Here is a 21,940-nt window from a genome sequence, read left to right as displayed (position 1 = left end):
TTCGAGAGTCTGGGTCTCCTCCTTGATTTTTGCTGTTGTCTGAGTTTTATGACAAAAACAAAAACAGAATAATTAATTGTTTTAAAATAAATTAAATGCATAGATATAATACTTATAAAATAAATGTATTGATCCTCACAATACACCTTCAAATATCTTCTGGACAAAACTCTGTTCCCCCCCTACGGCTTGGATGGTTAACATGTCTGTTCCCCCCCTACGGCTTGGATGGTTAACATGTCTGATCCCCCCCTACGGCCTGGATGCTAGAACAGCCAAATAGAACTCCTTATTCCAGATAAGTACTAACATAGCTGAATAGAACTCCTTATTCCAGATAAGTACTAACATAGCTGAATATAACTCCTTATTCCAGATAAGTATGAACATAGCTGAATAGAACTCCTTATTCCAGATAAGTATAAACAGCTGAATAGAACAAACAAATTGTTTTCCTCCTTTGGACATTTGCTTGGAACAGATTGCAGCCCTCGACAAGAAGCTGTTCCACTTCCTCCCCCAGAGTTGTGCCAGCTCCTTCCTGATCCCGTCCTCCCCACTTAATCTTAATTTACATTAAAAAACAGACTTAATATTGTAATTCTGTGAATAACAAACATCTAAATGGGAAGCCTGGTAAAGAACTGAAGCTGGAAATTCTCTTTGACCAGTTTAATAAAGAACAACTTACCTGGCATTTCAAACGATGTGCCTTCGCATGCATGACGGAAAGCAGTGGCTTCATGTCTAGAAGAGTGGTGAGCTCTGGACAATGAAGGGCAACTTTGGTCAGGTGTGGCCAGAATGTGCAGATCACATCCGTACACATGAATTGTGTGTTCCTGCTGCAAGAACAGAGTTGTACGCAAATATCTCCCCAGCATCATTTTGAGGGGTGGGTATAATTTGAGGAACGTAAATATCTCTCCAGCATCATGTTGAGGGGTGGGTATAATTTGAGGAAGGTAAATATCTCTCCAGCATCATGTTGAGGGGTGGGTATAATTTGAGGAACGTAAATATCTCTCCAGCATCATGTTGAGGGGTGGGTATAATTTGAGGAACGTAAATATCTCTCCAGCATCATCTTGATGGATGGGTATAATTTGAGGAACGTAAATATCTCTCCAGCATCATGTTGAGGGGTGGGTATAATTTGAGGAACGTAAATATCTCTCCAGCATCATGTTGAGGGGTGGGTATAATTTGAGGAACGTAAATATCTCTCCAGCATCATGTTGATGGATGGGTATAATTTGAGGAACGTAAATATCTCTCCAGCATCATGTTGAGGGGTGGGTATAATTTGAGGAACGTAAATATCTCTCCAGCATCATGTTGAGGGGTGGGTATAATTTGAGGAACGTAAATATCTCTCCAGCATCATGTTGAGGGGTGGGTTTAAGTTGAGGAACGTTCCAACAGGAATCCAGTCTCCAAATTGACTCTGTACCGGTACCCCCTGTATATAGCCTCCACATTGACTCTGTACCGGTACCCCCTGTATATAGCCTCCACATTGACTCTGTACCGGTACCCCCTGTAAATAGTCTCCACATTGACTCTGTACCGGTACCCCCTGTATATAGCCTCCACATTGACTCTGTACCGTAATACCCTGTATATAGCCTCCACATTGACTCTGTACAGGTACCCCATGTATATAGCCTCCACATTGACTCTGTACAGGTACCCCCTGTATATAGCCTCCACATTGACTCTGTACCTGTACCCCCTGTATATAGCCTCCACATTGACTCTGTACCGGTACCCCCTGTATATAGCCTCCACATTGACTCTGTACCGGTACCCCCTGTAAATAGTCTCCACATTGACTCTGTACCGGTACCCCCTGTATATAGCCTCCACATTGACTCTGTACCGTAATACCCTGTATATAGCCTCCACATTGACTCTGTACAGGTACCCCATGTATATAGCCTCCACATTGACTCTGTACAGGTACCCCCTGTATATAGCCTCCACATTGACTCTGTACCTGTACCCCCTGTATATAGCCTCCACATTGACTCTGTACCGGTACCCCCTGTATATAGCCTCCACATTGACTCTGTACAGGTACCCCATGTATGTAGCCTCCACATTGACTCTGTACCGTAATACCCTGTATATAGCCTCCACATTGACTCTGTACCGTAATACCCTGTATATAGCCTTCACACTAACTCTGTACCATACTACCCCTGTATATAGCCTCCACATTGACTCTGTACCGTAATAACCTGTATATAGCCTCCACATTGACTCTGTACCGTAATAACCTGTATATAGCCTCCACATTGACTTTGTACCGTAACACCCTGTATATAGCCTCCACATTGACTCTGTACCGGTATCCCCTGTATATAGCCTCCACATTGACTTTGTACCGTAACACCCTGTATATAGCCTCCACATTGACTCTGTACCGGTACCCCGTGTATATAGCCTCCACATTGACTGTACCGTAATAACCTGTATATAGCCTCCACATTGTCTCTGTACTGGTACCCCCTGTATATAGCCTCCACATTGACTCTGTACCGTAATAACCTGTATATAGCCTCCACATTGACTCTGTACCGGTACCCCCTGTATATAGCCTCCACATTGACTCTGTACCGTAATAACCTGTATATAGCCTCCACATTGACTCTGTACCGGTACCCCCTGTATATAGCCTCCACATTGACTCTGTACCGGTACCCCCTGTAAATAGTCTCCACATTGACTCTGTACCGGTACCCCCTGTATATAGCCTCCACATTGACTCTGTACCGTAATACCCTGTATATAGCCTCCACATTGACTCTGTACAGGTACCCCATGTATATAGCCTCCACATTGACTCTGTACAGGTACCCCCTGTATATAGCCTCCACATTGACTCTGTACCTGTACCCCCTGTATATAGCCTCCACATTGACTCTGTACCGGTACCCCCTGTATATAGCCTCCACATTGACTCTGTACAGGTACCCCATGTATGTAGCCTCCACATTGACTCTGTACCGTAATACCCTGTATATAGCCTCCACATTGACTCTGTACCGTAATACCCTGTATATAGCCTTCACACTAACTCTGTACCATACTACCCCTGTATATAGCCTCCACATTGACTCTGTACCGTAATAACCTGTATATAGCCTCCACATTGACTCTGTACCGTAATAACCTGTATATAGCCTCCACATTGACTTTGTACCGTAACACCCTGTATATAGCCTCCACATTGACTCTGTACCGGTATCCCCTGTATATAGCCTCCACATTGACTTTGTACCGTAACACCCTGTATATAGCCTCCACATTGACTCTGTACCGGTACCCCGTGTATATAGCCTCCACATTGACTGTACCGTAATAACCTGTATATAGCCTCCACATTGTCTCTGTACTGGTACCCCCTGTATATAGCCTCCACATTGACTCTGTACCGTAATAACCTGTATATAGCCTCCACATTGACTCTGTACCGGTACCCCCTGTATATAGCCTCCACATTGACTCTGTACCGTAATAACCTGTATATAGCCTCCACATTGACTCTGTACCGTAATAACCTGTATATAGCCTCCACATTGACTTTGTACCGTAATAACCTGTATATAGCCTCCACATTGACTCTGTACTGGTACCCCCTGTATATAGCCTCCACATTGACTTTGTACCGTAATAACCTGTATATAGCCTCCACATTGACTCTGTACTGGTACCCCCTGTATATAGCCTCCACATTGACTCTGTACCGTAATAACCTATATATAGCCTCCACATTGACTCTGTACCGTAATACCCTGTATATAGCCTCCACATTGACTTTGTACCGTAATACCCTGTATATAGCCTCCACATTGACTCTGTACCGTAATAACCTGTATATAGCCTCCACATTGACTTTGTACCGTAATACCCTGTATATAGTCTTTTATTTCTTATTATTTTTAGTAATTTATTTAAATGCAGTGAGGTCTCCACCTGTTGGTTAAGGGCTGGTCAATCAGCATTTCACTGTGAGGTCTCCACCTGTTGGTTAAGGGCTGGTCAGTCAGCATTTCACTGTGAGGTCTACACCTGTTGGTTAAGGGCTGGTCAGTCAGCATTTCACTGTGAGGTCTACACCTGTTGGTTAAGGGCTGGTCAGTCAGCATTTCCCTGTGAGGTCTACACCTGTTGGTTAAGGGATGACAACACTACATAAAGAGAGACCTAAGACAACAACATAGCAAGGCAGCATCACATTACAACACAGCATGGTAGCAACACAACATGACAACATCTCTGATAAAAATTAGTGTATTTTCTGCCATATTGCTCACACCAGCTAGACTAGAACTGACAGGGAAAGTCACATTTTAATGATCAACGTTCATGGGAAAATTTCACATCGTAAGTTGTTACTAATTTAAATATGCTCTACAGCCTACTTGTTGTCACATTTATTTCACCATTCCTATTTGTGCACATATCTGTTTTTAGGACATTTGACAAAGTTAATGTCCGTATCAGGGCTCCCTATTAGTCACTATTGTTCCAATATGATGTTCCAATATGTCCCGAGAGGCGCAGCGGTCTAAGGCAGTGCTTGAGGCGTCACTACAGACACAGCCTGGAATCAAACCAGGGTATCACAGCCTGCCGTGATTGGGAGTCCCATAGGGCTGCCTACAATTGGCGTCGTCCGGGTTTGGCCGGAGTAGGTCATCTTAATTGTTATTAACTGACTTGCCTAGTTGAAATAAAGGTTACATTAAAAAAAAAATCTGAACAGAAGACGGAGATGGATATCGCGAGATGACATGAAGTTAATGTCCATATCAGAACACTAGATGGAGCTAGATATCGCGAGATGATATTCAACTAGAAGTACTTCATGTGAAAGTAAAGTGTGAAACTCCACCACCCTTTTTCTCCGTTATTTCTGGAACAGACGCAGTGTTACATTATGTTCGTTGCCAAATTAGTCTTTCAACTGTTTTGGTTTATTTTTCTAAACTCCTAATAGTTTTATTCACCAGTTACAAACAGCTTTACCTTGGAGTCAGACTGGTTTTGTTCGTGAAATGAAGACCTTTCCGACCTCTGCGGTCTGGTGTTTTGGGATTCTGTTCATCAGTGTTTCATTGATAACGACAGGTAGGACACAACATTATTCCTTCATTATTTAGACTGTAGGCTATTTTATTATCTGAACATAATATTAACAAGAAAGAAACGGGGAGAATTCAAGTGCAAGATCAAAACCGAGTGCAGGAATTGTAGATGTCTTTTCGTCTAATCAGACAGGACAGTTTGGGTGTGGTGCTGTAGGGTGGTGGTGCTGTAGGGTAGAAACACTGTTTTCACGATACTTCGATACAACAGTGACTTTTTCGAAGCAGGTTAGGAGAATTTACGATGTAGGTTAGGAGAATTAGTTAAGTTTAGGTAAAGTGTTCGTTACGAAAATCGTAACTTTATATCGAAGTGGCTCATGAAGTAGAGGGTGTTAAATTGTTATACTAAAGGAAGTGTAGCCATGTTTATGACTAAAAAGAGGAGACGTTTTACACCGAAGATGGAGAGAACACATTACACCGGTTTTAACGTCTCTGTACCGGTTGCCAACAGAAGTAAAGACGGATTCAGGTTGGATATTCGCCTGTAGTTTTCCTTCCTCCACCAACAGCAGTTAGGGACCGTCAACATAGTGACAAATCACATTTTTCTAATTTCAACAGCTCTTTAACCATTACTCCTAAAACTTTCAATACTGGTTCTAGCTAACGCGATGGCATAGACACACAATGTAAACACTTTTTGTCGATTTACATATCGCACATTTAAGTTATTTACATTTTTGAATTTCAATAGTTCCTTGTTTGTGACCTACTGACTTCAAACAAGGTTCAGAATGTCCACTCAGTGGGCCTACACATTGCACACCCTTTAGTTTGTCCATTTTCATCTACACAATTTCACATTTTCAATGTTTTTCAAAGTTTCTAAATTCAATAGCACCTTGGTAATGTGACCTACTGACCTCAAACAAGGTTCAGAATGTCTACTGACTACCCTTCTATATTGCACACCCTATATTGCCACCCAGGAGGCCCATAATCACCCCTTTCAATCATTTGCTTGCCCTTGTTTGAAGTCAGTAGGTCACATGACCAAGGAGCTATTGAAATTTCAAAGTATGTCAAAAGTGTGTAAAATCATGTGAGATGAAAATCTGCATCGCAGTGCTAGCTGTGCCACCAGAGATTCTGGGTTCGAGCCCAGGCTCTGTCGCAGCCGGCCGTGACCGCGAGGCTCATTGGGCGGTGCACAATTGGGCCAGTGTCGTCCATGTTAGGATTTTGTCCAATGGGACAAATGAAATTGGGGAGAAAAAAAGGGGTAAAAAAAAAAGAAAAAAGAAAGGGGTTATTATTTTCTGTTGTTGTTCGGACACCCGGTTGATACTACGATTTTTGGTTCTCAAACCTATAAATATTGTGCACTTGATGGTGTAAAAACCAGTTAAAGTCCACTAAAGGTTAGCAGTCTGTAAGACAGAAAAGCCTCTGATGCCACCGGGCGTGACTCAGGGGTTGGGGGCAGCAGGCTGTGGAGGGTTGGGGACTTAGTCTCTGAGCGGATAAAAGCGGGCGGGTTACCAGGTGCACAAGGAGGCCTCCATCAGGCGCCCACTAAGGGCACATTGTTTGAGGTCAGTAGGTCACATGAACAAGGAGCTATTGAAATTAAAATGTAAAAAAAAAAGTTTGTAATTTGTTTTAGGCTCCCTAACTAATTCAACCATGAATACAAAATGCTGCTCACATTTCCACGTTTATTAGCTTTGCAAAGTGAATGTCCAAATCGTGAAAATAAGACCTGTGCAATGTTGTGTGCAATTTTTCCAACAGCATGACACTTATTTTGGAGTCTGTGGCTCAAGTGGTTTAAAAGCGCGAATATCCATCGAAAATCCAACCTGAAACTGATTTTTACCTTGGTGCGTTTTACGATTTGCCTTGAAGAGAGACAAATAATTCAGATGGCAAAATGTTTTCTCTTTGGTCATAAATATGGCTGAATCTAAGGAAGAGTTGACTCACCAGGTTGAAATAATGAAGGTTAGATTTGGGAACAAAGGGTTATGTTATGGTTAATTATAATTTAGTGAGTGTATAGATTAGGGTAATGACTATAGAGATAGGTCTTTATACCAGTATCATTATAGATTAGGGTAATGACTATAGAGGTAGAGGATTCATCTTCATATCAGTACCATTATAGATTAGGGTATTGACTATAGAGATACGTCTTTATACCAGTACCATTATAGATTAGGGTAATGACTATAGAGGTAGAGGATTCATCTTCATATCAGTACCATTATAGATTAGGGTAATGACTATAGAGATAGGTCTTTATATCAGTACCATTATAGATTAGGGTAATGACCAGAGAGATAGGTCTTTATATCAGTACCATTATAGATTAGGGTAATGCCTATAGAGATAGGTCTTTATATCAGTACCATTATAGATGAGGGTAATGACTATAGAGGTAGGTCTTGATATCAGTACCATTATAGATTAGGGTAATGACTATAGAGATAGGTCTTTATATCAGTACCATTATAGATTAGGGTAATGCCTATAGAGATAGGTCTTTATATCAGTACCATTATAGATTAGGGTAATGACTATAGAGGTAGGTCTTTATATCAGTACCATTATAGATTAGGGTAATGACTATAGAGGTAGGTCTTTATATCAGTACCATTATAGATTAGGGTAATGACTATAGAGGTAGGTCTTTATATAAGTACCATTATAGATAGGTCTTTATATCAGTACCATTATAGATTAGGGTAATGACTATAGAGATAGGTCTTTATATCAGTACCATTATAGATTAGGGTAATGACTATAGAGATAGGTCTTTATATCAGTACCATTATAGATTAGGGTAATGACTACAGAGATAGGTCTTTATATCAGTACCATTATAGATTAGGGTAATGACTATAGAGATAGGTCTTTATATCAGTACCATTATAGATTAGGGTAATGACTACAGAGATAGGTCTTTATACATGTGGTGCTGTAGGGTGGTGGTGCTGTAGGGTGGTGGTGCTGTAGGGTGGTGGTGCTGTAGGGTGGTGGTGCTGTAGGGTGGTGGTGCTGTAGGGTGGTGGTGCTGTAGGGTGGTGGTGCTGTAGGGTGGTGGTGCTGTAGGGTGGTGGTGCTGTAGGGTGGTGGTGCTGTAGGGTGGTGGTGCTGTAGGGTGGTGGTGCTGTAGGGTGGTGGTGCTGTAGGGTGGTGGTGTCCGTGAGAGAACAACACTGTTTTCACGATACTTCGATACAACAGTGACTTTTTCGTAGCATGTTAAGAGAATTTACGATGTAGGTGAGGAGAATTAGTTAAGTTTAGGTAAAGTGTTAGCGAAAATGCTCTCCTAACTTGTTACGAAAATCGTAGCTGTATTGACGTGGCGCACAAAGTAGAGGGTGTTAAATTGTTGGGCTGAAGGAAGTGTAGCCATGTTTATGACTAAAAAGAGGAGACGTTTTACACCGAAGATGGAGAGAACACATTACACCGGTTTTAACGTCTCTGTACCGGTTGCCAACAGAAGTAAAGACGGATTCAGGTTGGATATTCGCCTGTAGTTTTCCTTCCTCCACCAACAGCAGTTAGGGACCGTCAACATAGTGACAAATCACATTTTTCTAATTTCAATAGTTAAAGGACACCAGAGGACAAAAATCAGTTAACCACCTAACTGAGGAACTCAATTTAACCTTGCGCAATACTCTAGATGCAGTTGCACCCCTAAAAACTAAAAACATTTCTCATAAGAAACTAGCTCCCTGGTACACAGAAAATACCCGAGCTCTGAAGCAAGCTTCCAGAAAATTGGAACGGATATGGCGCCACACCAAACTGGAAGTCTTCCGACTAGCTTGGAAAGACAGTACCGTGCAGTACCGAAGAGCCCTTACTGCTGCTCGATCATCCTATTTTTCTAGCTTAATTGAGGAAAATAAGAACAATCCGAAATTCCTTTTTGATACTGTCGCAAAGCTAACTAAAAAGCAGCATTCCCCAAGAGAGGATGGCTTTCACTTCAGCAGTGATAAATTCATGAACTTCTTGGAGGAAAAGATCATGATTATTAGAAAGCAAATGACGGACTCCTCTTTAAATCTGCGTATTCCTTCAAAGCTCAGTTGTCCTGAGTATGCACAACTCTGCCAGGACCTAGGATCAAGAGAGACGCTCAAGTGTTTTAGTACTATATCTCTTGACACAATGATGAAAATAATCATGGCCTCTAAACCTTCAAGCTGCATACTGGACCCTATTCCAACTAAACTACTGAAAGAGCTGCTTCCTGTGCTTGGCCCTCCTATGTTGAACACAATAAACGGCTCCCTATCCACCGGATGTGTACCAAACTCACTAAAAGTGGCAGTAATAAAGCCTCTCTTGAAAAAGCCAAACCTTGACCCAGTAAATATAAAAAACTATCGGCCTATATCGAATCTTCCATTCCGCTCAAATTTTTTAGAAAAGGCTGTTGCGAAGCAACTCACTGCCTTCTTGAAGACAAACAATGTATACGAAATGCTTCAGTCTGGTTTTAGACCCCATCATAGCACTGAGATGATATGATACAGCACACTAACTGGCTCTTTCTGGGTCTGAGACAATGTACTGTCTGGGATGAGGGGTCTGGGACAATGTACTGTCTGGGATGAGGTGTCTGAGGCAATTGCTGTCTGGGAGGAGAGGTGTGGGACAATGTGCTGTCTGGGAGGAGAGGTGTGGGACAATGTGCTGTCTGGGAGGAGAGGTGTGGGACAATGTGCTGTCTGGGATGAGGGGTCTGGGACAATGTGCTGTCTGGGATGAGGTGTCTGAGGCAATTGCTGTCTGGGATGAGGAGTCTGGGACAATGTACTGTCTGGTATGAGGGGTCTGGGATGAGGTGTCTGGGATGAGGAGTCTGGGACAATGTACTGTCTGGGATGAGGTGTCTGGGATGAGGAGTCTGGGACAATGTACTCTCTGGGATGAGGAGTCTGGGATGAGGAGTCTGGGATGAGGAGTCTGGGACAATGTACTGTCTGGGATGAGGAGTCTGGGACAATGTACTGTCTGGTATGAGGGGTCTGGGATGAGGAGTCTGGGATGAGGAGTCTGGGACAATGTACTGTCTGGGATGAGGGGTCTGGGACAATGTGCTGTCTGGGATGAGGAGTCTGGGACAATGTACTGTCTGGTATGAGGGGTCTGGTATGAGGGCTCTGGGATGAGGGGTCTGGGATGAGGAGTCTGGGATGAGGAGTCTGGGACAATGTACTGTTTGGGATGAGGAGTCTGGGATGAGGAGTCTGGGATTAGGAGTCTGGGATGAGGGGGCTAGGATGAGGAGTCTGGGATGAGGAGTCTGGGATTAGGAGTCTGGGATGAGGGGTCTGGGATTAGGAGTCTGGGATGAGGGGTCTAGGATGAGGAGTCTGGGATGAGGAGTCTGGGATGAGGAATAATACAGGATAATAAAACAAACACAAAAATAAATGTTATAAAAACAATCACATTCAACTTCATTCCTCAATCAATCATCTAACTGGCATCGGCACATCTTATCTGTTATCCTGAGAATGGGGGGTTGGTAATTTATGATTATTTTCTTAATGAATGAAGTTACATATCGAGGGAGTTTCTGTCATATTGATTTGTAAATAAATAAGAGAATGCATCTCTCTTCTTTCAGACAGAGAGGTCCATCCCACATTAAGTACAGACTACAGTGATGAGTCCTAACATTGTCCCCTGTGATAAAACATATTGGTAGACAGTGGCCAAGGGTTTTTAAACAGAGGTTGCAACAATAAGGGATCATATCTTTCACCTGGATTCACCTGGTCCGTCTGTCATGGAAAGAGCAGGTGTTCATAATGTTTTGTATACTCAGTGTATAGTTGCTGACAGCCTGCAGTACCCCGGTTGGCCTTCCACTTGAGTTCCTTAATGAGAGGGGGGCAGCACTGAGCTAGCCTGCATGTTATGTCTAATGGCAGCCTGCAGTACCCCTGTTGGCCTTCCACTTGAGTTACTTAATGAGAGGGGGCAGCACTGAGCTAGCCTGCAACGTCACTTCCTGGAGTAGCTCAAACTGTCTACATAAATCTCCCACATGAGACGCCATCTTAACCGCCTTCATTTGGCTTCAATGCTGTTGAGTCTTCACATAGGAATGAATGGTGTTGTGATTGGTGGCTTTGTTCATTCATATGGCCAAAGTCCAGTTATCTCTGACTGTGTCGTTTGTTTTTCTCCAGGGTCGTCTGAGGTTCAGGTTGTTGGATCTGCTGACCGAGTCGTTGCCTTAGCTGGTGATGACATCATTCTACCATGTTCCCTGAAACCCAGTGCCAGTGCTGAGGACATGACAGTGCAGTGGACAAGATTGAACCTGAAAGCAGAAAATGTCCACCTTTACAATGAAAGTCGAGACTCCTATGTGGACCAGTTTCCATCCTACAAGGGAAGGACATCAATGTTTCATGAAGAACTGAAGAACGGCAACGTCTCCTTAAAGCTGACCAACGTTACTCTCTCTGATGCTGGAAGCTACAGGTGCTTCATTCCAACACTGACCAGCCAGGTGAAGAACACCACTGTTCAACTCTTTGTTGGTGAGTCATGAATACTGGAGATGTGATCAGAGGTTATATTGGTAAATCTGGCTAAATGATTGGCTGCTAAAATATCAACATGTCTTCCTCCCTCATCATTCCTTCCTCTGTTATAGATCATGTATTCAGCTGGTCTTCCTCCCTCATCATTCCTTCCTCTGTTATAGATCATGTATTCAGCTGGTCTTCCTCCCTCATCATGTATTCAGCTGGTCTTCCTCCCTCATCATGTATTCAGCTGGTCTTCCTCCCTCATCATGTATTCAGCTGGTCTTCCTCCCTCATCATGTATTCAGCTGGTCTTCCTCCCTCATCATGTATTCAGCTGGTCTTCCTCCCTCATCAGTCCTTCCTCTGTTATAGATCATGTATTCAGCTGGTCTTCCTCCCTCATCATTCCTTCCTCTGTTAGAGATCATGTATTCAGCTGGTCTTTGTTAAGGTAATTTTTGTCAATAATGACTAATTATGTATACATTTCAATCAGGACTGACTAATCAGAATACTATTATGTTACTGTATATGTATGAATTTTCTTTTTAATCCTAGTACTGAATATAATGTGTGTAAATATAATCAAGAATTAGAACAATGACTGCCTGTTCCTTGGTAGAAATGAATGAACTATATCGCCAGACTGGGTAGAATGCTAATCTACACTGGCTGACCTTGGCTCTAGGTGAGGAGGGAAGGCTTGAGAGCTATAGAGCCTTTCCACCAGTGTCAAGAAGAGATGTCAGCGTTTTCTAAATGTTCCGTCATTTTCAGTTTATAACCTGTGGTAAAATGTGGAAGGAGCAGTACTCTCGTGAATAAAAGCTGCTGTTTGACTTTAAGACTGGGCTCTGTCCATTTTTATAAAATAAGGGTCATACAAATGCTTATGAATTGACAGAGTGTTTAATTTTAATTGGGTGTTAAAACATAGAGGAATATAATTCCTGCAACAATTGGTCCTTCGAACCGGGATCTAAATATCCGTCCCTGCCATCTGGAGGTCCGCCGAAAAAATCGTGCACAAGCGTGTCTGGTCCCGTCATTTAAGACCTGGCCTCTGAATTGAGGGAAAAGACCAGGCCGATGTACACCCCAGACCGACAGGGACGGTGACTAGATCCAACGAACAGTGCTTTTCCCAGTCGGTGTCAAGGTCAGTAGCCGTTATTCTCAAATTTGGGAGGAATTATTTAGGATATTTTTGATTGAATGTTCTAAAGGAGTTTGGATTTAATCAATGATAGGTGCTTGAACATTCTGAACAAATACAATGGGTTTCTACTTTGTGTTTTAACCAAAATCGATAGGAAGGAAACAGGTCTGAAATTGACCTGTGGTAAGGTGCACTACCATAAATAAACTAGAGCTTAATACATCCTGGTTTTGCAAGCCGGAAGGTTATTAAGGAGAGATATAGTACGTATTGTGTGATAGGACGGTCGTTCTGTACAAATAGGATAGCCATGAATTCAAAAGACAAACCTAAATAAAGTTTTAACCTGAGTAGTCTTATCTGTATATGGGAAGTAGTCTGACTATGAAGAAGTAGCAGATAGATATATTAAAACAGGTGAGGATAAATTAGGCTTGGTGAGAAGGCAGGGTAATTCTAGGCAAACAGAAAAATTGAACCTGTACAATGCTGAAAGAAATTAATATCTAAAGAAGAGGAGAGGGAAACTTAGTCTAGAGTAGTGAGATATGAGATATTAACGTTGAAAGTCCCAAGGAGAATATCCTACGGGTGAAATGTAATGTCTGATCAAAAGTCATCTATAGATGAGGTTTCCAGGAAGGAGAAATACATACTGATTATCATTAAAGAGACACACACATAGTCAGACAGAAAAGCAACTAAGTAACGGCAGATTCATAGAAATACACGCACATAGGTCAAATTAAATATAGAAAGGCATAGATAAGTGATTAAATACCATAGCTACTAGTAACGGTAAGGATTAATCATGGGTGGCAAATCCTCCAAGGAGGTCCCGGAATGGACGGGAGATTACCGTTATATGGAGCAGAAAGACCGAAGGAATATTGATTTCTGTTTAAAATGGGAAAAAAGGTATGGTTTTGATGGGCATCTAGATGTTGAAAAGTTAGAAGTTCTTATAAAACAGATGCATAAGGAATGTGGCTGGGATGGAGGGCAACGAACCCACTGTTCGGGTCTATCGACCCTGGACACAGAGGGACATAGAACAGGCAGTAGAAGGAATCCCACACCCTAAAACAGGAATGGCAGGGTTTGAGAGAGATCTAAACGGACTAGTGTCCAGTTTCAGCCTAAACACAGGGGAGGGGGAAAGAGCAGTTAGAACCATAGTGGGAAAGGATTGGTTTGCTGTGCGCGGAGCCTGGGTGCCAACGGGGAATGATGGGGACATTATACAGTGGAGCCCGGGACCTGGGTGCCAACGGGGAATGATGGGGACATTATACAGTGGAGCCCGGGACCTGGGTGCCAACGGGGAATAATGGGTACATTATACAGTGGAGCCCGGGACCTGGGTGCCAACGGGGAATGATGGGGACATTAAACAGTGGAGCGCGGGACTTGGGGAGCCATTTAGAGCAAAAATGACAGAACTCTGCGCTAACCTAACTGAACATTACCACCGACACGCCGACTTCTCTAAGGTAACTGAATGTAGACAGGGAGAAAATGAGACAGTCAGTCAGTACCTAGAACGTTTAAAATATGTATTTAATGCCAACAGTGGTACGCCAGAACCAGCCCCCGGGGGGGGGTCAAAATACCCCTTATCATCAGCAACTAAAAATAGCCTTATTAACTGGAATGCGCGTTGAAAACAGTAGGGAGGTGAAAAATAACTTAGTGGGGTGGGGGTTGGCAACTCTCGCAGAGGTAAAAAGAACTTAGTGGGGTGGGGGTTGGCAACTCTCGCAGAGGTAAAAATAACTTAGTGGGGTGGGGGTTGGCAACTCTCGCAGAGGTAAAAAGAACTTAGTGGGGTGGGGGTTGGCAACTCTCGCAGAGGTAAAAATAACTTAGTGGGGTGGGGGTTGGCAACTCTCACAGAGGTAAAAAGATATGCGGTCCACCACGAACAGACAGAAGGAAAAAAGAGAATAGGAAAGATGAGTTTTTAATGGCAGTACTAGAAGATAAAGCAACGGGAGGTAAGAACAGAGAGAGCAGGACGGGAGGTAAGAACAGAGAGAGCAGGACGGGAGGTAAGAACAGAGAGAGCAGAACGGGAGGTAACAACAGAGAGAGCAGGACGGGAGGTAAGAACAGAGAGAGCAGGACGGGAGGTAAGAACAGAGAGAGCAGAACGGGAGGTAACAACAGAGAGAGCAGGACGGGAGGTAAGAACAGAGAGAGCAGGACGGGAGGTAAGAACAGAGAGAGCAGGACGGGAGGTAAGAACAGAGAGAGCAGGACGGGAGGTAAGAACAGAGAGAGCAGGACGGGAGGTAAGAACAGAGAGAGCAGGACGGGAGGTAAGAACAGAGAGAGCAGGACGGGAGGTAAGAACAGAGAGAGCAGGACGGGAGGTAAGAACAGAGAGAGCAGGACGGGAGGTAAGAACAGAGAGAGCAGGACGGGAGGTAAGAACAGAGAGAGCAGGACGGGAGGTAAGAACAGAGAGAGCAGGACGGGAGGTAAGAACAGAGAGAGCAGGACGGGAGGTAAGAACAGAGAGAGCAGGACGGGGGCAGATAGAAAGGGAAGGTCAGGTAAAGGGGGAAAAGGGGAGCTAAAATGTTATAATTATAATCAAAACGGACATTTCGCCAGGGAATGCGAGGCTCCATGTGGATATTGTAAAAAAAAAAGGACATCAGAGCTGCTATTGTAAACAAAAACCACAGAGACAGGGGGGCAAAAAGGAAAAGGGAGAGAGACGCCCAAAAACCTGACTCAGATAGCGACGAGGACAAATCCTGACTAGAGACTGATACTGCTAAAATAGTCAGGAAAGAAGTAGTGGACTGGTACGACGAAAAGGACGGCGACTGTAGTAATGGCACTTCAGACCTTAACAATTTAGACGAGATTGACGCAGAGACTGAGGTATTTGAATTGGCAACAGTAGACCTTGCACTTGCTCAGGAAGATAAACCTTTCATGACACTTGCAGTTATGGGAAAGAGAATTACATTTCTGTGTGATACGGGGGCATGCAGGACAGCCATATGCAGTGAGGATGCGCCACAAGGGATTCATCCCTCAGGGGATAAGATAATTGTTCGTTCTGCATCTGGCCACCATTGTGTAGAGACTCTCGACTCCCATCACTCTCAGACATGAAATGACTGAGGGGGAGACGACGGTCCCAGTACTCATATCAAAGTTGTGTCCTGTGAATCTTTTGGGGAGAGACGTCATGAAACTCTTGAATATTACCATAACACCTACAGACAGAGGTATGAAAGCCCAGGTTGTTAAGAATAACATGGTAATCTGTGGGGAAGGAGATCCGCATTATTGGTATAGTCAAGATCTATTGAGGGGAGGTTTAACAGACATACCCAAAGCATTGATGGAACTAACAGATTATGTAATATCAGGACCCACTAAAATGTCTCCAGATGACTTGCACTGTACACTGTGGACAGACACCCTGGCCCCGACCTGGTATATGAGAGGGCACTTCTGAGAACCACTGAGCGAACCATTGGTCTGAAATGGCTTTACTATGATTCAACTCATGCAGCTGTGGAACTGCCTACTCATATCCAGGCCCTGTACAGAGAAAAATGGAGCCCCCATGTGGCCCTAGCTAAAGAAGGATATGGGATATTGGGCGACAAAGTGGCCCTAGGTAAAGAACCCACTGGGCAGTGGAAGGATATGGGATATTGGGTGACAAAGTGGCCCTAGCTAAAGAACCCTCTGTGCAGTGGAAGGATATGGGATATTAGGTGACAGTGGCCCTAGCTAAAGAACCCTCTGGGCAGTGGAAGGATATGGGATATTGGGTGACAAAGTGGCCCTAGCTAAAGAACCCTCTGGGCAGTGGAAGGATATGGGATATTGGGCGACAAAGTGGCCCTAGCTAAAGAACCCTCTGGGCAGTGGAAGGATATGGGATATTGGGCGACAAAGTGGCCCTAGCTAAAGAACCCTCTGGGCAGTGGAAGGATATGGGATATTGGGTGACAAAGTGGCCCTAGCTAAAGAACCCTCTGGGCAGTGGAAGGATATGGGATATTGGGTGACAAAGTGGCCCTAGCTAAAGAACCCTCTGGGCAGTGGAAGGATATGGGATATTGGGTGACAAAGTGGCCCTAGCTAAAGAACCCTCTGGGCAGTGGAAGGATATGGGATATTGGGTGACAAAGTGGCCCTAGCTAAAGAACCCTCTGGGCAGTGGAAGGATATGGGATATTGGGCGACAAAGTGGCCCTAGCTAAAGAACCCTCTGGGCAGTGGAAGGATATGGGATATTGGGTGACAAAGGGGAAAAGTCTAACAGACTGGGTAACGGGAGGGATATGGACAGCGTTAGCATTGAGGCACATGCTAAGGGCATGGATAGCATTAGCATTGAGGCACATACTAAGGGCATGGACAGCGTTAGCATTGAGGCACATACCCCTGGCATGGATAGCATTAGCATTGAGGCACATACTAAGGGCATGGATAGCGTCAGTATTGGGAATAGACGGGCAGATGAGGAAGCGAAGAGAGCGGGGGGGAAACCACACTCACACAGACTCACACTTAAAGGAGGAAGTTTATATCAACACCGAAATACTGAGGGGAAGTCAGCTTGGAGCCCCCATTAAGGACGTTATTAGATGGGTCAAAATGGGAGCCGTAGATAGAGGAGGTATCTGGCACAAAGGGAATCTACAATTTGACCAAAGTCACTGTTTAAATATGCTGCTATATTGTTACATGGGCAAAGCCATGTATCAACAGGGGGTGTGGTAGGGTTATTTAAACAACACTTTGTAGCATATGGAATAACTAACTATTTTTAAAACTTTTGCTCACGGTGCACTATATGCGCACAAAGTAACCACCAAGGTAAAGTGAGGGCACCATCCGGCGGCTAAGTATCCATTCCAACAATTGGAAATTGAATTATTATTATTATTGAATTAACTAAAAGTGAAAATAAGAAATGGTGTTTAACAATTATTGACAAATATACTAAATGGATAGAGGCGTTTCCTACATCTTCAGCAGACGCAGAAACAGTGGCTAGAGCATTATGTCAAGAGATTATCCCGCGATTTGGACTGCCAGAAACTATTTATAGCGACAATGGTTCCCATTTTTCTAATCAAGTAATTGATAATATAGGTCAGAAATTGAATATAAATATGAAGAAACATTGTTCTTATCACCCCCAGAGCGCTGGCCTTATCGAGCGCATGAATCAATCGGTAAAAGGTCGATTAAGGAAAACACACCCAAGCACCGGAATGAACTGGGTAAAATGCCTGCCCATAGTGTTAATGACTATTAGAATAACCCCTGATAGGGAGGGGCTATCTCCATTTGAGAAGGTTTTTGGTAGACCCTATAGAATGCCCCAATTAGGACGATTGGAGGAAGCAGATATAGAAATAGAAAGCAGTATGGTGGAACACATGAGGAGGTTGTTCGTATGTCAAAAGTTTTATGCCCAACAGGAGAACTACAGAAGGAGGTGGCACACGAGATTCAACCAGGAGACTGGGTCTGGAGAGAAGAAACTGGAAGCAGCCACGGTGGGAGGGGCCATTCCAAGTACTCCTGGTGACTGCCTTCGCGGTGAGATTAGCCGAAAGAGCTACCTGGGTGCATATCACACATTGTAAGAGGGTAAGACACCCTGACACTGTCGAACAATCACAGGAGTAGGAGAGGAACCGTGACCCATATGGAACGGGGGTCAAACTCCTTCTGAAGATTCCCTATACCCGACCTTTCCCCAGCTGGGAGCGTTCATAGAAGTGAAGTGATGGCTTGGCCTCTGGCTGTTGATATGTTCTCGGGGAGAGGGTGGGGCTTCACATGTGCGCTGACCGTCCTGAGCTGTTTTATTGTGGGGGCCATATTCCTGATCCACCATGACCCCCCCGGAGAATGCCAAAGAGAGTAACTTGACTCATGTGCTAGATGAGGGAACTTTGATGTTACCAAAGCATCTCAAAAGGTCACTGAAACAAAACAGTAAGGAAGTGAGAGTGGAATTGGGTAAGGATATCTCAGTCGAATTCTATGTAGACCAAATGGGGTCATTCACTCCTTGGTGGTCAAGGACCATGGGTCTCTATGGGAAGTATTTGTGTAAATCACAGTGTAATTCATGGAGCCAGGTCATAGCTCACACTGAAAGGGATGGCTACGTAAACCCATACACCCAATTTGGGACCAGATGGAGTATAGTAAGGGTTGGTGTTTTGGACTGTGTTCCCGAGCAGAGGAAGTATTGTACAAAGGTGCGAATTAACATTAAAGCGGTCAAGACCCAGGATCTCTGGTTATGGTATGTAGGCTTCGACCAGTTTTCAACTGATACTATGGTACCGTTCCAGGTGGCAGAGGTTAGAGTTGATAAGGAGAATGTGATCGGCCGGAGTTCAACCAATCTCTCTAACACAACGGATATTCCTAGTGTAATCATCCAGGGTAAAGGACCAGTACGAATAGTTCAGACCAAAGACCTTAAAGAAGTTATAGAGGTGGAGACTGGGTTTGGGGATTCCAATTTATGGTTGGAATGGATTCAATATACGGACAGATCAGTAGCTAAAGAAGAATGTTATGCCTGTGCCACAGCTAAACCTCAGTTGACAACTATCCCTTTTCCACTTAACAGAGTTAATTCCCCTAAGGGAATGGCCTGTATGGTAAAGCTGTTCATGAAAGCAGGAATGCCAGATAATGACAGTTGTATTGATTTGCACTATTTATATCCCCAGGTTCCCCTTAAATCAAGACTTCCTCCCTTTACAGTGACAAGAGGAGAATATTACTGTTTGGCCCGGTACAGTACACATGGGAAAAATGTGGGGGAAGTTAGTACCTGCAATAGGACAGAGAATATTACCACTGACGGGACCATGTCTGATTTGACAGGCTGGTTGAACTCTGGGGATTTCAATAAGGTAAAGTGGGCCAGGGCTGACATCTGGAGGTTGTGTGGGGGAATGATGTTATGGCCAGTATTACCGGCAGATTGGACAGGATTATGTGCCCTTGTACATTTGGGAATGCCTTTCACACTCATTCAACACCAAGACATGAAGTTAGCCAAACGGGAGAAAAGAGGTACTCCATCTGGGTCTTTTGATGACAGAGTATATATTGATAACATTGGGGTTCCACGGGAGGTGCCAGATGAGTTCAAAGCAAGAAATCCGATCCTAGCAGGATTAGAGTCAAGCATTTTCTGGTGGTCTACTCTCAATAAGAACGTGGACTGGATTAATTATATTTATTATAATCAACAGCGCTTTATCAATTATATCAGAGATGCTATTAAAAGTTTGGCAGAACAGACTGAAGCAACCAGCCTAATGGCTTGGCAGAATAGAATTGCATTAGATATGTTATTGGCTGAAAAGGGAGGAGTATGCGTGACCTTCGGGAACATGTGTTGTACTTTCATCCCAAATAACACAGCTCCGGACAGATCAGTGACCAAAGCCTCAGCTGGTTTGACCACCCTGGCTCACGGTTTGGCAGAAAACTCTGGGGTGGATATCTCTTTGACTAACTGGTTTGATAGTATGTTTGGAAAATGGAAAAATGTTATGATCACTGTGTTATGGGCTACATTAACCTGTGTGACTGTTTTAGTTTTATGTGGCTGTTGTCTAATTTCCTGTGTACGAGACCTTATTTCCAGGACTCTGGAGAAATCGATGACACAACAGATGGTGAGGTACGGGCCGATTCCAGGTTCTGACCCGTAGAGTGCTGAATACTGAACAAGTGGACAAATCTGGATCCTTCATTTGCGGGGAATTTATATTTGATTTAGGGAGGTTAGGTTGTATCTTGTTTCAATACTGTTTTTTTATGAAGATTGTAACGAAAATCCTGATAAGAAGAGTTATGATTCTGATGTAGGCCTAAGAAACAGTCAGTGCGAATGCAAGTAGTGGGTTATGTTTAGGTGATGTTTTGATGACAAGAAATATCTCTAATAAAAATAGAAATAGGCTTTTTAATATTACAATATAACTACATGTGTGATTGGATGTATAATATTTAATCAAATGGTGGATATGTTAAGGGGATTTTTATCAATAATGACTAATTATGTATACATTTCAATCAGGACTGACTAATCAGAATACTATTATGTTACTGTATATGTACTAATCAGAATACTATTATGTTACTGTATATGTACTAATCAGAATACTATTATGTTACTGTATATGTACTAATCAGAATACTATTATGTTACTGTATATGAACTAATCAGAATACTATTATGTTACTGTATATGTACTAATCATAATCATATTATGTTACTGTATATGTACTAATCAGAATACTATTATGTTACTGTATATGTACTAATCAGAATACTATTATGTTACTGTATATGCACTAATCAGAATACTATTATGTTACTGTATATGTACTAATCAGAATACTATTATGTTACTGTATATGCACTAATCAGAATACTATTATGTTACTGTATATGTACTAATCAGAATACTATTATGTTACTGTATATGTACTAATCAGAATACTATTATGTTACTGTATATGTACTAATCAGAATACTATTATGTTACTGTATATGCACTAAGAATACTATTATGTTACTGTATATGCACTAATCAGAATACTATTATGTTACTGTATATGCACTAATCAGAATACTATTATGTTACTGTATATGTACTAATCAGAATACTATTATGTTACTGTATATGTACTAATCAGAATACTATTATGTTACTGTATATGTACTAATCAGAATACTATTATGTTACTGTATATGCACTAATCAGAATACTATTATGTTACTGTATATGTACTAATCAGAATACTATTATGTTACTGTATATGCACTAATCAGAATACTATTATGTTACTGTATATGCACTAATCAGAATACTATTATGTTACTGTATATGTACTAATCAGAATACTATTATGTTACTGTATATGCACTAATCAGAATACTATTATGTTACTGTATATGTACTAATCAGAATACTATTATGTTACTGTATATGTACTAATCAGAATACTATTATGTTACTGTATATGTACTAATCAGAATACTATTATGTTACTGTATATGTACTAAT

The 21,940-nt window shown here is 42.7% G+C and overlaps 1 protein-coding gene across 5 annotated transcripts in view; it reads left to right on the top strand.

Annotated features, from left to right (window-relative positions):
- Positions 1-4,841: 4,841 nt before the first annotated feature.
- Positions 4,842-21,940, top strand: part of LOC118965953 (uncharacterized) — a 55,646-nt gene continuing 38,547 nt past the window's right edge. For all 5 annotated transcript variants that reach the window (XR_016482989.1, XR_016482991.1, XR_016482990.1 and 2 more), the window contains exons 1-2: positions 4,842-5,139; positions 11,333-11,689. Coding sequence is in view for 1 of the 5 variants with exons in the window: in XM_090183249.1 (XP_090039375.1) it covers positions 5,067-5,139; positions 11,333-11,689 (430 nt within the window). In the remaining 4 variants the exon portion in view is untranslated. The remainder of the gene's footprint in view (positions 5,140-11,332; positions 11,690-21,940) is intronic.

This window comes from Oncorhynchus mykiss, chromosome 9 (assembly GCF_057628025.1).
Source record: "Oncorhynchus mykiss isolate SJ-2025 chromosome 9, ASM5762802v1, whole genome shotgun sequence".
In the NCBI taxonomy this organism is placed as follows: domain Eukaryota; kingdom Metazoa; phylum Chordata; class Actinopteri; order Salmoniformes; family Salmonidae; genus Oncorhynchus; species Oncorhynchus mykiss.
The sequence above is the reverse complement of the archived record's forward strand: the minus strand, read 5'-3'. Positions and strand labels throughout refer to the sequence as shown.